Source organism: Seriola dumerili, unplaced genomic scaffold (genome assembly GCF_002260705.1).
Source record: "Seriola dumerili isolate Sdu_G_001 unplaced genomic scaffold, Sdu_1.0 BDQW01000147.1, whole genome shotgun sequence".
NCBI classification, from domain to species: Eukaryota; Metazoa; Chordata; class Actinopteri; order Carangiformes; family Carangidae; genus Seriola; species Seriola dumerili.
The window spans coordinates 3,117,302-3,133,556 of NW_019174402.1; the positions used below are offsets into that span (position 1 = coordinate 3,117,302).

The following is a 16,255-nucleotide window of genomic DNA, read 5'->3' on the forward strand; positions in this document are numbered from 1 at the left end:
TTTTTTTACCATAGTATATACTATGACGTTTTTTGACATTTTTTTGCCTTACTCTACTATGACATTTTTCGACATTTTTTTGCCTTACTGTACTATGACGTTTTTTAAAAATTTTTTGCTTCACCATACTATGACATATTTTTGACATTTTTATACCTTGCTATACTATGACGTTTTTTTACATTTTTTGTCTTACTATACTATGACGTTTTTTGAAATTTTTTTGCCTTACTAGACTAAGATGTTTTTTGAAATTTTTTTGCCTTACTATACTATGACATTTTTTGACATTTTTATACCTTACTATACTATGACATCTTTTGACATTTTTTTGTCTTACTATACTATGACGTTTTTTGAAAATTTTTTGCCTTATTATACTATGACATTTTTTGACATTTTTATATCTTACTATACTATGACGTTTTTTTGACATTTTTTGCCTTACTATACTATGACGTCATCAATTTTCTGTGTGTTAAAAATTTTCAGTTGACTTAAGCTTCAGTTTCACCGCTGTTCATATCCATCCTGCATGTACACACTTTCTGTGTCTTTTATCAGCAAGTCGGTTAAATGGCACTTGAATGTCAGCATCACTGAATTTATTTCCTTTCCTAGTAGTACCACACTTTAGATAGAACGCCTATTTTGACCTTATGGTGACTCACCAAGTTAATTTCTGAAGAGGATATGAATGTCTGTGCTAAATTTCATGATAATCCACCAATACCTGTTGAAATATTTCACTCAAAACCACAAATGAGAGACTTGTGGTGTTAGAGGAAAAGTCAGAGGTGAACAAAGCCATTAGGCCATGATCTGGGAATCATGATTGTCTAGAAATGTTTGCGCCAGTCCATGAAGTAGATGTTGTGATAATTTAGAGGTTCAGAGTGAAAACTTTGAGCTGTAGGTCGTGGTAGAGAAAAATCATGGAATCACCAAAGTTGTTATGATTCATCCTATGGAGACCAAGGAAGCTGCTCACATGGCTAACAATCCTTGACGATTGGGGAAAAGACTGTGTCGGTGAAATAGTTTGCACTCATAAAAAATCCTAAATTAAAACAGTTTCCTCTGCTACTGCTTCAACTTCCACATGCACTGACATATAACTTCAAAGTCAGCGGTATATGTAACATCATATATGAAGAAACCCAAATGCCTACTGAGGCTTAAAGCATAAAATTAAAGCACATTGCCTTTGTAGCGTGAGTCAACAGCCCAACAAAGCAGCAAGTCTCCCTATTTCATTATTTGTCGAGCTATGTGAGGTGCACCTGTTTCAAAGAAGATTCAAACTCGACTGGACAGTGCAAGCAGCGTCTGTGCATTCCAGTTCAATAAGGAAAGCTGGGCACCATAGCGAGTTCTGATCATGGGAGCAGACCTCTCATGTAGACATGTGAGAAACATCACAAGGCAGACTGCTTCGTTCTCAGGGAAGGGCCTTTTGCCTGTCAGCGGGGTCTGAATTGTGGGGGTGGTTGGAATCGAAACACACCAGCCACATGTACACACTGTGCTACCCCTTCCATATGGGAGTATTTACGTCGTCTTTGTTGTCCAAAGATCAAAGCAGCGGAGATCCATTTCAGTTGATTTTATGACACGATTTCGCAAATTTACAGGGGGGGACTTTAAATGCCCTGTAAAACCTGTTCCACAGCATGCAAGACCACCCCATTAAGTCTGATGTCCCACATGGATATAAAGGAAATCTGACTTAGACCTGGTATTGCTGCAGTGTGAAGGATCTGTGTGTTTTTGAATGTTGGTGAGAGTGAAAAACCCACAAGAAATCCATCCCATAAATTAATCTGAAATCTGCATTTAAAAAAAAAAAGAAAGGCTGCACAGGAAGCAAAACAAAAGCAGAACACCATAAATTTATTGTGGAAAAAAAAGCAACATTGGGAAAAAAGGTCTATTCTGGCACATTGTTCATTTTTTTTATATTACAAAAAGGAGAAAAAGGCTACAAATCTTGATAATTTATACAAATACAACAACTTTCAAAAATAAATCTTTAATTTAGTAAACGCTCTGTGAACAAGTTTCTGCAATAACCCACCACTTGAGATCCCTGAGCAGAGACACAGAGTGAATCGCTTTTTCTTTTCTTTTTTTAACATCTTCACTCAAGCAATAACAATTATCAGTGTTTGTTCATAAACACTTTATATACACAGGAGAAATAAGCACATAGGGTTTGTGAGACGTGGGGAGTGAATGTGACCTGTGATTATTTTACTCAACATATCACTAGTGACCATCACAGTCAAAAACAGAACAGTGGTGACACTATTACGACTGCAACAAGTGACTTATATACTCAATCTTTTATCCTCCATCGCACCTGTTACTGTGTATTTACCTATAATGGGCCACATATCTGCTAACTTCCTTCATTTTACATGTAATAAAAACACAGTGCCAGCTGGTTCTGTTGCTAAGGTAACACAAAGCAATAACTTACAATGTAATAAACTGAGGACACAGATAATTCAGGAGTTTTGCGGCCAGTAACAAACAAAATGATCACAAATACTGCACATACTTTTACTTCTGGGAAGGTGCCATTTACTGTATGCTGACGACAACAAACAAACAAACAAACAGATGTTAATTACACAGAATATATACAAAATGAGACCTTATGACTGCCAACAGAGGTTTGACAATATGGGAAAATACTTCATGTAATGAAGCCAAACTTGCTCCGTAATCTGAGCTTCCATTTTAAAGTCTGGCTACTTTTTTTGCTGCATGGTTTTCTGTATAATATACACAATGTAGGTATATATTAGGATTCATTTATACAAACACAATGAAATTAGTTTTATTCCGACACAAACATAGGCGTTAAAACATTTCCTTCAGACGTGCTATGTCCCCACATTGCTCTGTGATGAGAAGGTGTGCATCAGCATAGCTCTTGTATTTGGTTAGAAGAACTCCTTCATCTGTTCCAGCTCCACACACAAACGCTCCGTTTGCAAAAGCGGCAGGTGTGTGGGCAGACGACGTACCCAGAACTACCGTACCTGCCACTTTGTCGTCTGTGACTTCCATGGGAAGACAGCTTAATAACAATTCCATTTTTAGCTTCTTAATGTTGTCAACAAACAAGTTACTACGCCGACTTTTAACAGGGAAATACAAGAAGCAGTAGTGGGAGAAATGCCACCTGCATGCTACTGTACACTGCTAAAAGAACACTCACACCTTTTATTATAAGGCATAACAATGTGAAAGTCCCACTTCCTTTTTCCAGCCAAATCATGCTGCATTTGGCGAAATCCAGCCTGTGTGGAGCTTTCAGAGGCTATTGTTGTCCTGTAATGACTGACAAATTCAATTCCCTTTTTCAAGTTTTTACAAAATGTCAGGGCATCTGCTCCAAATGGTTTACAATAATGCTGTTAATTTTCATACCTTCATAACGAAGCGTGTGTAATCTCATGAGCAAAACAAACCCACTGAGGAAAATACACAGACTTGAGATCTTACTGATATAAACTTGATTTACATTAATTTGGAGATTTTGGATGGTGTCCATTTCTTCATATAATCTTATTTTCTTCATTATCAAGATGCAACATCTAATAAAACCAAGGACTTCAGTAAATGGTGATGGAAAATACCCTCAGTGCAGTGCTCTTGAGATCCTTCTCTCTCCATTATATTTTATCTTGCACAGCTCGGGGATAAATTTCACCCTTATGAACTACAATTGCGTATTTGAGAAACTTAATTCATCACAAATGTTGGAGGATGTACCTGGTCTCACCTCAAGTTCAAGTGCTGTAGTTATAAAAGTAAAAAAAAAAAAAAAGAAAAGAAAAAGAAAAAAAAAAAAAAAAGAAAAGAAAAAGAAAAAAAAAAAAAAAAGAAAAGAAAAAGAAAAAAAAAAAAAAAAGAAAAAGAAAAGAAAAAAAAAATGGTTCCTGTGAGAGCACTAATTTTGAGGAAAGTTCTAAAGAGTCCAAATACTGTGCAGCACCAGCCAAACTGTGAGCAATGCTTCTGAGGAAAGCTGCTGGCCTGAGGTGTATGCAGAGCTCAGGAGTCATTAGGAGGGCTGTGCGGCACAGTCATGGCCTCTCAGAGCAAACATCCTCCCTGAGTCTCTTCCATCCCTCCTGGAAGAGAAGAGTGAATAAGCAACGCGTGGGCCGTCCTTTCCTCCAGGTCTGGCGTACAGATGGCAGGTACTGTAGGCGGGCAGGAGGAGCTCAGGGGCTCGTGGTCCTCAGGCCCTGTTTCTCCATGATGTTCCACAGCTTACGCAAGTTGGACTGGGTGATGGTGTCATCAGGTTTCAGTTGAAGTGCTCGGAGGTAATTGGCTTCAGCTTCTTGCAGCTTCCCGTTGAGGTGGAGAATGGCCCCCAGGTTCATCAACGCTGCAGGATACTGAAACCAGAAGAGAGATTTTAGTCATTTTTGGGGTGAGATCAGTTTCATGCTGAATGCGCCTCAGGCGAGCTTCAAGTTTTGTTCCAAAGTTGCACTGTCTGTTCTCTTCAATAATAGCAATGCAGGGTTCTACACTGTTATTGAGAATTAGGTATACAACAGTGGGCATTAACAAAGCTTCCTGAGAAATAGAAAGAGTGACCTGATACACACACAACAACAGTAATTTACTCACCGCAAACGCTCTGTTTAAACTGAAGAAATTATTCATTGAAAAATTCAAATCAGGGGCCATGAATGGATGAGATGAATAATGCAAATCAAGTCTTTCGATTCACACTTAGGGGGGTATGAATAATTCAACAGAAACGGAATTTGACCAGAAATGTTTTATATCAATGAATCACATGCAATAAATTGTTGTCTGGACATTGAACAGATTAAAACACTTTTGAATGCAAATCTTTTCACAAAAACATGGAAAAACGTCAGAGTGGATGAATAAATTAAGTAGATAAATAGAAACAGTTATACTGTCCTTTGAAATATAAAAAAAGTGTAGTAATAGCACATTTGGTGATCATATGAGGCTATACAGCACGCTACTGGTTCCTGTCTGTCAGATCACCCAGGCTGCGGCGAAGTGTTTGGAGCTTGGTAACCACGCTGCTTTGCGTGTCCCTGTGTCTTGTCTGTGGCCACACATGTCGGAGTGAGCAACCACCACTTTTAAGTGGATCTAGCTGAATATACTGTATATTCCTGCTGGTACCAAGGGGTAAAATCATCAGCAGCAGCAGCAGCAGCGGGTGGGTGAGTCATGAGGAGTAAGTGTCTGGTGTGCAATCACGGTAAGGGAGGGTCCACATCTGATCTCTATTTTAGTATGAAGTGTGGAAAAGATGTCTAATCCTGTCAAGAAGCTACTGTTTTACTGCTTCAGACTATTGTAATTTCTGTAATCGTTAATTCCTTGGAAACAAGGAATGCTCAAATAAAACAGTGTTAGTAAAAATGGCCAATCATGTGCTTACGCTGCAGTGGCTGCGACTTTTTCCTATAATTATCGCCTCATACATCATTGTCACATGGAATGGCACACGATTGTGGCATCTACTGATGTGCTCTACCCCGAGGCTCAGTTTCATTCTCACGGCCTATTAAGTAATCAAGAGTAATTCTCAGAGCAACACGCTTTGCATGAGAGAAAAAGTGTTTTTCTATAAATGTTATGAGAAATCTGTGGAATGTCATGTGAAAATGCGTGGAAATGTGAACCATTCACATCAACAGCAATTCTGCAAAAAATGTAAGAGCATACTAAAAACATGAAAATCTTATGAAAAGCTCTTTGTGTAAAAGTTTGATCCAATTCAGTTAATGGATTTATATTTACAATAAGTAAACACCTAACAAACTCTATTTGAACCAAAACACTTGTTTTTATTAAAGTGAGTCCGAAGTTTATACTCAAGGCATAGTCATCCATGCACCTTCTCGTCCAGACTGTAGTTTGCGTGAAACTTTGCTGGACTGTTCGACCCTTGTCTCACTCTCAACTCTCAAAACATCTCTCTGTTTTTCCAGTGTCAAGCTTGGATGAATGATGCTCCATGCATGAGAATTTCAATGGGAACACAGACTCTGGGATAATCCTATTGTCCCTTAGAGAGGAGCCACTTCTTACCTTAACACATATAAAACATGCTGCAGAGGCTTTGGCCAAAGTAAAGGCGACTGGCATGACCAACACTACTCCTGTTGCTCCATGGCTCCAAATGCTTTGCTTTAAATTACTAGATACCACTCGCTTAATATTGTACAATTACATTTATCCCCTAGAAAAACATTTTCCCTCAGTGTTTCAGTTATTAGTCACAGGAGTTCTTGACTTTAATGGTCGGGGTAATTTTGAGGCTGTTTGTGCTATAAATTACCCTCAGTTTGACCTCGCCATTTGAGGGTCAAACCACAAAATAACGCTGGGGGATCAATTTGCAAGTTAGGGATTTTAACTAGTCCAGAAAATACCAGCCAAAATATAACTGTTTATACATATGGACATAGTTGAAAGTGACACATAAATACTGTGTCTGCAATGTGGAAGTGACAAGTGGTGTAGGTGTATATTGGAAAATTAGTCTTTAAGCCATTTTGTGGAGTTGTTGAGGATTCAATGTTAAGTGAAGTGCAATCATCCCTTAGCCTCAGTGTATTTCTAAGAGGTCAGTCAGTTCATTAGGTAACATGGCTCAGAATCAATGCAGACTTTGGAGACATTCAAGTGAGAGAATGACAATGGTCGAATAATTCCCCGCTTGGCTCCTTGAGCTTCCTGGCGTCTGTTGATTTGGTTGCTGGCAAATGTACACAGGAATGTTTCAGCGACAATTTATGCTTCTTGTATCATTTCTCTTTAGCCTGTGGTGATGCAGTGATCTCACAGGGTACGACAATGGTTTTAAAGTTTTCCCTTTAGAAATGACACAGGTCGTAGGAGAAGCCAGAGTCAAAAACAAAGGCCAGTTTGTCCAGTTGCTGGAGAAACAAATCAAACAGGAAAATTGCAGAAGGAGCTGACCTAAACAGGCCGACGCTAACATGCTTCTATTGCAAGCTTTCTGCGATCTTCCAGGATAGATAGTGATGAGTGGCGTAACATATGAAGCGCTGAGCAAAGAGTCCTGGGTAAAAAATCAAGTGACTCCTGGTTTTCCTCTCAGTGCGGCCACAACGGAGGTTCAAAAGACCTCTCTCTCCACCCATGCAGAACTTATCAATTCCCAAGTTTAGTTTCCTTCCTCCCGTCTCCCCTGTAGGCTCCCACCTTTCCTCACCCGAGCCTTTATCCCCCTACTTTATAAAGCTAGGACTTTTGTGATTTATTCCCCTTCTCCTGCATTCTTCCTTGCCCTTGCAACACTTGCAACACTCCGCAAAATGTTCTTTTGTCAAAAGCCTTCATTTTTTCCTCATTTCCTGCTGCTCTGTAACCATTCTGCCTCCCTACCCTTCCCAAAACTGGCATGTATGCTTGCAGAAGCATGGCCAGATGTGGAGCATATTAGCCTGGGCCGTAAAGCAACATATGCTATTAAGACTGCCAGAGTTGAATGTGAAGCTAGGTTGGGGAATGACCTGACCATAATGACTCCAGAATGGCATTTAAGTAAAGAATATCTACATAGAATGGGAAACTCTCAAAAGGACAGATGTCATAGGGTGCAGAGAGCAACCAAAGCAAACCAAGCATCCGATATGATTTAGCTTGTCTAGATAGAGGGGATTGTAGGACTAAAGGACTAAATCCCTTGAATGGAGGGAATTGTCCTCTCTCACTCGGAGCAAGCAGACATGTGTGCTTAATATAAACCACCAGTGCTTTTGGAGAGTGAGGAGTCAAGCCGCAGTAAAGCATGAAATGACAAATGAAGATGGACAGGGTACATGGCTTAAGTCAAGTCGCATCGCAAAGAACAAAGGATAATGGTAAAGAAGATGGATGAAGATGCTAAATTACAATTGTGCCTCAGCTGTAAGCAATACAAACGCCAAAAGGCATCCAGGCAAAAGTAACCAAGTAGGGGTATAAAAAAAAAACTGCCTCTGTGTTTGGATGTGGACATCAAATGCGTGTTTGTACAATTACAGATGCCAAGAAACGGTCATGTGAAAATTACACGGATCTGGCCTTGGAAACAGAGCTGTGGGAAACAAAAACATTTACAGCATGTATTTCATAGAAGTACATATCTATCGGGGGGCAGCACAATATGGTTGAAAATGTCTCTGCACAGTAAGAACCAGACAGCAGAAGAGAGCAGCACCTTGTTAGCTTGTTAGCTTGTTTTTGAGGGCTATTGTAACTTCCTATTTTTCCATTAGCTTAGCTTTGTTTGTTATTTCAAAAAATTCACACTATTCCTTTAAGATTCCCAAATCTTTCTTTATCTCCAAACTTCTATAGATAGAGAAACAAGTGAGTAGCGATCGGATGTTCTCTCAGCATGAAAAAAGAGTGTGTACCACTAATGAAATAGAACTAATGGGAACATTCCCACAGTTCACCTAAAACTCTGTGGTCCTCTTACATTATTTATGTATGGGTTTGAACTGGAGCAATGAGAAAAATGATTTTACTTACCTTCCATCTGGGTTTAATCAGAATTTAAAAATACACAGAGCTCTGGCAAAAGCTGAACACTGCATCAACACTGAGAACAACAAAGGCGATAGGAGCTCAGTTTCATGGTTTCTGTGGAAATTTTAAATTTTATCCTTTTGTTATACTCGAGTTTTGTCTTTTTGTTTGTATATATCATACCAGGGTTTGTGTGCTCGCAGAACCAAACTGTATTGTCTGTATAATGTCGTCCAGATATATTTTGATCATTAATCCTGAACTGATTTCTTCTAATCAAGACACAGGAACAAACAAGGTGACCACATGCCAAACATATTTTGCTCCCTCTGCGGCCCTCACTCCAACAACTCGACCCCCTCCTGTCACAGCTCTCAAAGGCTCGACTCCATTCATTTTCAAGATGTCAAAGTCCTCTGACCGAGTGTTATTATCATTATTCTTTTCAATTTGCTTACCCGGGCCTCTCCTTTGAAGTTGATGATGGATTCTGCACAAACAAACCTCTGAGCTTAGTCGAAAGCTTGCCCTTATTTATCTGAGATCCACTGACAATGAAGGCCGTTGTGAGAAGGCAGAGCAGGCAGTAATAATATTGGAAAAGCCGTCCAGACTGTGATTGCACAGTGCCCATCAGGGTAAACAGTAATGTCGGTGATTAGCTAGCTGCGGTTGTACTCACATTGGGTCTCAGGCTTGCTGCTTGTCCGTAGTACTTCTCGGCTGCCTCATTTAGGCTGGCTTGTCTGCAAAAGGGAAAACAGAGAGAGGCAATCATTATTCATCTTTATTGCTCCTGGCTTAGGATGAGGCCTTGAACCCTGCGTGTTTACTAGCGCTCAGGGGTCACTGAGAAAATAGCGGGAGGGAACAGCATGAGGGATGAGGAAGGCTGATCCAGTCGCCTGTAGGTTTCTCGTTCGATAGCATCTCTCACTCGATAACATCTGTGCTGAGCGGTGCACTGCAAGCACTTTCTGTTCTAATTGAGGCCTGGGGTTGGGACATTTGGCTTATTGGGGACATGAAGAAAACTCATCAACAAACCGAGGCTGACCTGAGATATTCACCCTACACTAGTACAGAGCTGATGGGGTAAACTGTGGGTTGACATACTGGACTGAATACTGCAACTCTGGAGATGTGAAAACAGTATGGAAGGACAAAACCATTTAATCATACTATTATAACAAGCAGGAGAGCAGAAGGGATGGCACAGATGCACCAAAACATGCCGTATATGCCACACTGCGACACATAGGATTTTTTGAGCAGATGGCCTGTCGGCATGACTCCCTGGTACCAGGAATACTTTATTCCTGAGGACATAAAACCTGCAGTCAAGACAGGAATGTCCTATATTACGCTTCTTATCTTACCTCATAATCCACTACTGTTATACACAAAACTGTGGCTCCTATGTCACAAGGCCTCTCCTGCTATTAATATCTCAGAAATCACCTTTATGGTCCACAGCTGCATGCTTGTCACTGATGGTAACGATTGTCTCATTGAAAACAAACTTTGACGAAGTCAAGGTCAGAGTCAGTGACGGCCGGCCGTGGAGCCCCTTAAGTTGTAATGATCAAAGGAAGCGAGGCCTTTGGAACCAGTTTCATTTTGGCTGTCGCAGTTTGTTAAGGGATCATCATCCATATGGTCTCAGATAAAAGGCAGAGCTTTCATTTTAGGATTACCAGGTCAGACGACTAAGTACACACACAATATAAATGTTTGGTTTGAAAGACACTGTCTAATGTGTTCTAAATGCTTGATTCCTCACTGTTCCATGAGTAGAGAATTTATGTTTTTTAGTTAGCTGCAACATAATAAAACCCACCTACATAACTAAGAAACATAATATTGATCCCATCCTACATGTTATCCATCAGCATACGTCAAATATACAGACAAACATGCCACTGCTGTTTATTTCTTTTAGCACAAATGAATTTTTCCAGCTCTGTTAAAAAGAAACATTTCACATTCCAGCAGCGATCCAGAAAATGACTCGAGTTGCCGAATTTGTCCTGAGATTATAAATGTGGGTTTCATGTCCAACCACAACCATATGTTTGTTTGCCAGCATAATATTTAGAAAGTACGATCCTCTGAGAAAAAAATTGCACCAATCTAATTCTATAATATCATTATCACATTTATAAACACATTATCAGAGGAGAACTGGAGAGCTGCCACGCCACGACCAAAGCAGCAGCACAGCCTCCTCGGCTTGTCTGACTGTGGGTTGTGAGAGCGCAGAAGACAATGGAGGCCAAGTATGCAAACCGCTGCCTGGGTTTAAACCCGAGGAAGAGTCAGTGTGAGACTACAAGAGCGCAGGAATGAAGGGAAAGAGAGTGATGGGAAAACGGAAGAGGAATGAATGAAAAAAAAAGAAGAAAATCCCCCGGAGGGAAAAATTCTTGACCATATTTCAAATCAGCAACTCAACCACTGATCTTTTTTACCCTGACATCTTGTTGTCTAGAGATGCTTTATTAACCCCAGATATGCACAAATCACAACAGCTGACAGTGCTGCTTATAAGCGTGACGCCGCTGGATGCTAATGACTGAATGAACAAATTGCATTTTCAACATCAGCCAGATATTTGTGCTTAAACTGCAGCCGTCCCATCTGTCTTGAGGACAGAATCAAATTTTTTTAGAGTAAGATCCTCGGTGTTCGAATGCAACACTGAACACAGACCTCTTCCCTGAGGGCAATACTGTATGCTCAGAAAGCCTAATGTAACTTACTACCATTCATTCTTTTTTATTACCATCATAAGGTTATTGAGTCAAACCAATTTATACACTTTTTGAGAACGGGGAAAGTCAAATATGCACAAATTGGCAAACCTAACATCATGTCATGCTAATGTGCAAAGTAATCTTTCAGATATGGTGTACCATATTATCATATAAGACATGTGGTTTGTGTGGGAAACTATGAGGTCAACTGTGGGTGCATATACTGCCTGTGTGTGTCCTTTTGAGTTTCAGATTGTATGTGACTATATGATGTCACAGTGTAATTTTCACATGAAATGAGGAAAACGAACACATCACCACAGGCCTTACCATGCCTTTCCTGTTCTATATTCCCACTATAAACCAGAGCTAGGTTAAAAAAAAAACATCAAAACTGTTCAAAAAAGGAGGCAGAAGGAAATTCTTAGTTTGGAAGTAAAATGATCAAAAACCAAAGGGCTCAGGAGAGCAATAAAACACATTTGCACATCTGAGAGCTTCTGCCCCTCCTTTTAATCTCTTCCCTTCCCCTGTGTAGTTTCACTTGTGTCCCCACCAACCGAGGGCCTTTCCATGTCTGCGTCCAAGACAAACAACATAAAGGACATGAGCTGTGGAGGAGTGGGGGACCCCATTCCAAGCAAGTGGAGGAAAAGTTCAGCCCTCAACACCGCTTGAAGCCCTCTTTAGCTGCCAGGGGTCTGCACCCTGGAAGAGGCTCTCAATACTGAAAGCTGCTGGAGATGAAGATCCTGCATGATCGGACTGGTGGGGGGAAGAGCTATGCATAAAGCAGCTGGGTAAGAATCTCACATAGAGCTGCGCAGCAAAGCTGTACTTTGGGGAACAGCACGGCCAGCTTTATCAAACCGGTGATTCAAGATAAGTATTTCCCTTCAGAGGGCTGCAGCAATTCTAACCCAAAAGCCCCGAGCTAGCCACGATGAGTTTAAACAAGGAAATCTCTATACTGGCTAATATAATTTTGTAGGTTTATTCAGTCAGCGGTGGAGTGTGCTGTATGTTGGCACATGGCTGTATTTACACATTTCCATTCGTGGCTTGTGTTCAGAAACACAACAGCTTGTGGGCTGCTAAAGCTTCACTGCTCAGGCTCATCAGCTGAACCCTGCGCTGATTTGGAAGCCGTCTTTCAAGTAGGAGCCAGCGACAGCAGAGGAATAGTGAGATGGAGTGGGAGAGAGGTGTGGAGAGAGACACAGAGAGGGAGAGAGAGAGAGAGAGCATATGAAGATACATAGCTGCACAGCACGCTAAGACAAACCAGCAGCTCTCAGGCTGGCACTGCAGCGAGAGAAGAGGATTACAAAGTACAGCCAAGTAAATCACACTGGCTGAGGAGAAGTGTAAGCCCCTGGATAAACCGTGCAGACAGTAGACCTCCCTCTCATACACAACCTCCTCTCTACTCAGCCTTGCAAGACTGTGGCCAACACATCTCATCTACACAGAATAAAGTACATACAGTGCATTTGTGGCTATGGAAATCATCAAACATAAAAAGAAAAAAAAAGAAAAAGAGAATTCCAATCAAATAGTCACCTGAGCATGTGGGCTGCGCTGAAGACCACATCAAACTCCCCGCTGTCGAGGCGTGCAGCTTTCTCTGCCATCTCCGCCGCTTCCAGGAGCCGCGACTCTTCCAACAAAAACTGACCTGGCACGGCAGGAGAGAACAGCAGCACGGTTAAAACGCTGAGGGATCCCCACAGAGGCACTGAGGGATACTCAGCCTCGAAGTGTTGCCTTTGGCCCAGGTGGACGGACAGCCTGGTCTGCCCCTGAAATAATATGCTGAAACACTAGATATGAGTGCAGCATACCATCACTCTTTGGCCTTCACTCAGACCCATTTGTTCCGATTAGTCGACCTTGATTGATCTATTTCTTTGAGATGAAAAAGTTTCCCTGCAGGAGCTTTGTGTTTTATTACGGGTGTTCCTGCTTTTGCCATGAAAGTTCGTGGGCCCACATAATGAGATGGGATTATGGAAGCCTGACAAGGCCATGAACTGGGGGTGGACCCCTTGCAAAGGGCCAGGTTTAGAGAGGAATGAATACCCTGTTGACTTTGGTCAGCCCCACTACTGTACCAGGATGCTAACCCACCGAGTGAACCTAAGCATATTTTCCTTAATAACTGTGGATGAAACTGAAGCTGTTAGACCTGAGGTGAGAGACGGACTGAAAATGAGACTTCAGACCATGATTGAGTGCAAAGTAGCTCCGGGTTACACACACCTCTGCAGCTATGGAGGGTTTATGATATCAAAGCAAATCAAAGCAATAAAGGAAAGACAGTTCCTGCATCAATAAATGCCCGAGCCCAAGAGTGCCCTGCTATATTTAAACGTAAATTTCTCAAAGGTGATGTGTGTGTGTAAGCTCTGTGATATTGTGAGTCCTGTTCATCATGCGGCACTATGAATTTTAGGGGAATATTGGAGGGTCTAGCTTTGAACACAGACCTTAGCCCAGGGTTTCTGCAGGGTCACAAAATCAAATGTAAGAAACTAAATTAAATCTGAGATTTTTTAAGGCCTTTTTAATACCACGCAGAATGCAATTTAATACCTGTTTCACAATCACAGTATGAAAGCATGATAGAAAACCAATAGGTTAACCCGATATAGCCCAGAATTATTTATTATTATATTAATTTTTTTTCTGAACTTTCTCTTCTTCTGTGCAGCAACACTCTGTCTTTGTGCAGATCAGCATGGTTCATCTGATCATTAACTCATTCCTTAACCTTTAAAAAGGTGACAACTTAGACAAAACAGTATAAAACCATTAACCACGGTGTATTGATTGCTTTAAATGCCACATGTGAGCTGGTGCAGGGAGAGCGACACGTCAGTTCATCATAAAATGCAGTTTCAGACTGAGGTTTTAAAAGCATTTAAAGGAAGGAAGTTATTAACTTGTCAGCCTTTTTCAAACTCACTCTTACTAAGACATGTCATTTAATCGAAGAGTTACCACTGCAACTTCAAGTCGTGCGTGAGTCCTAGAAATCTTGTAAGACAAGAATGGATGCTGAAATTGTCACGTTCTGTTTTTCCATCAAATCAAAGAGAACAATCTGAGGAAATCATCCTCTCTTCTTGTGATCCCCCACTAACCACGTACAGACCCACACCACGGCTGATCAGAGGGAGAGACGGCAAAAGGGTCAGCCAACACTGTTGTCCAAACGACCTGGCGAGGTGTGGAAGTTCCTGCCTTTGTGCGCACACGTCTGTGTTGAATTGCCAAATTAAATACTTGCGGCCTTAAGAATGAAGTCAGGATATGTCAAATTGAAAGTTAAACAAGAAAATAAAAATCGACACTTACCGTAATGCATGTAACAGTTGCCTTTTGTGGGATCGAGCTGGATGGCCTTGAGGAAGTACCTCTCCGCTTCTGTTTTCTGCCCCTGAGAGAGACGGATTAAATACGGTGTCATTATTGTTTCAACTGCTTCTTAGAACAACTCATTATAAAAACACCACATTCAGCTCAATGGCCAAAATACCTTTGTGTATACCTAATGTCCGTCTCCAAACCACAGACCTACTTTAACAATAAATCTTAATAAATAGACACGAAACACATGGACCACGAGTGTTTTTCTTTCAAGCTCATGTGTCGTCCTGTCAAAGTACACACTGTCATCCTTGGCACAGTGGAACAGTCAGGGCAAAGGCTTATTCATTACGCACTTTTATCTGTGCAAATAACACTTCCAGAGCATAACCGCAGATTGCCAGTGTGTGTGGCCTGACCGCCGTGAAACAAGGCAGAGAACGGTGGATAGAAATGGAGCGGGAGGGTTGGAAAGGCGAGGAGAGGAAAGAGGCAGACAGGCTCATGTGTCTATAGGGATCTTTAGCTTTGCATAAGCACACAGAGTTACATAGCACGCACACACACACACACACACACACACACACAGGCATACTGAGGTTGTGTGCACGGTGTTGTTCCGATGAAAGAATCCACACTGGGAGGGTGTGCATAGCATGATGAGGAAAAGCATCACTGAACCCCTGTGGACCTCAAAAGCTCCCTCAGGTCCTTGAGACAGTGACACGCAACCAATCACAGCTCAAACACAGCAGAGCAGCTGGCCAGTAGAGGCGCCATCTGGGACTTTGACACATTCCTACTCTCAGTTGGGCACCAGATGCCATCTGATCAACAATTAACAATGTGCACTCATCTATAAAAGCTGATGTTTTAGCATTAACAATGCAGCCCATTAAGTGTGAGTTTCACTCTAAAAGATAATGCCTTTGCATAAATAATGCATATTATTAAACTGCAGTTGCAGCAAGCCTATCAAGGCTACAGCACCAGAAAAGATGAAGGGGGATTAAAGAAAGATTGGACAAGTCAGTTAAAATAATGTACTTGTACTCAGTGTCAAATACAGCAAATTACTTCAGTTTACTCAAATAGAAGAACAGGTTCAAATCCAATCAGTGCAGTCTAGTATTAATGACTGTTTACTTAGTCGAGTGTACACATTTTGAGTGAGCTGCAGATTCAATAAATACATAATTTTCTAATGTAAATACATGAGCGGGGTTTCCCCTTGATGCTGTGGAAAAATCAAACCTGCGCTGAGTATATGTTTAATATAACCAATGGCGTCCAAGTAGCGATCCCAGTTCCAGTCTGAGAAGCATCATCTCTGTGTATTTATATACTCTAATTCACAGATGGAGGAATGCATATGTTTTAGGGCCAGCTGGTTTTATGTTAGCAGAGGCTTACGTCTGTTTGTTAAACCTCAGAGTGAAGCTTTCACACTCTGAAATGAGTTCCAGTTGTGACTGGATAGGAGATTTGGATTATGACAAGTATATTAATGGAGACCATGCTCAGAGTGAGTTATATGGGAAGGAGTTAGAATCCAAAAAAGT

The 16,255-nt window shown here is 41.1% G+C and overlaps 1 protein-coding gene across 1 annotated transcript in view; it reads right to left on the reverse strand.

Moving 5' to 3' along the window:
* Window positions 1-3,909: 3,909 nt before the first annotated feature.
* The window catches only part of LOC111225256 (transmembrane and TPR repeat-containing protein 2-like), an 87,573-nt gene continuing 75,227 nt past the window's right edge, over window positions 3,910-16,255 (reverse strand). The window contains exons 9-12 of the mRNA XM_022750015.1: window positions 14,682-14,763; window positions 12,885-12,999; window positions 9,248-9,311; window positions 3,910-4,421 (exon numbers count right to left, since the gene is read on the reverse strand). Of these exons, the coding sequence (XP_022605736.1) occupies window positions 4,242-4,421; window positions 9,248-9,311; window positions 12,885-12,999; window positions 14,682-14,763 (441 nt within the window). The 3' untranslated portion in view covers window positions 3,910-4,241. The remainder of the gene's footprint in view (window positions 4,422-9,247; window positions 9,312-12,884; window positions 13,000-14,681; window positions 14,764-16,255) is intronic.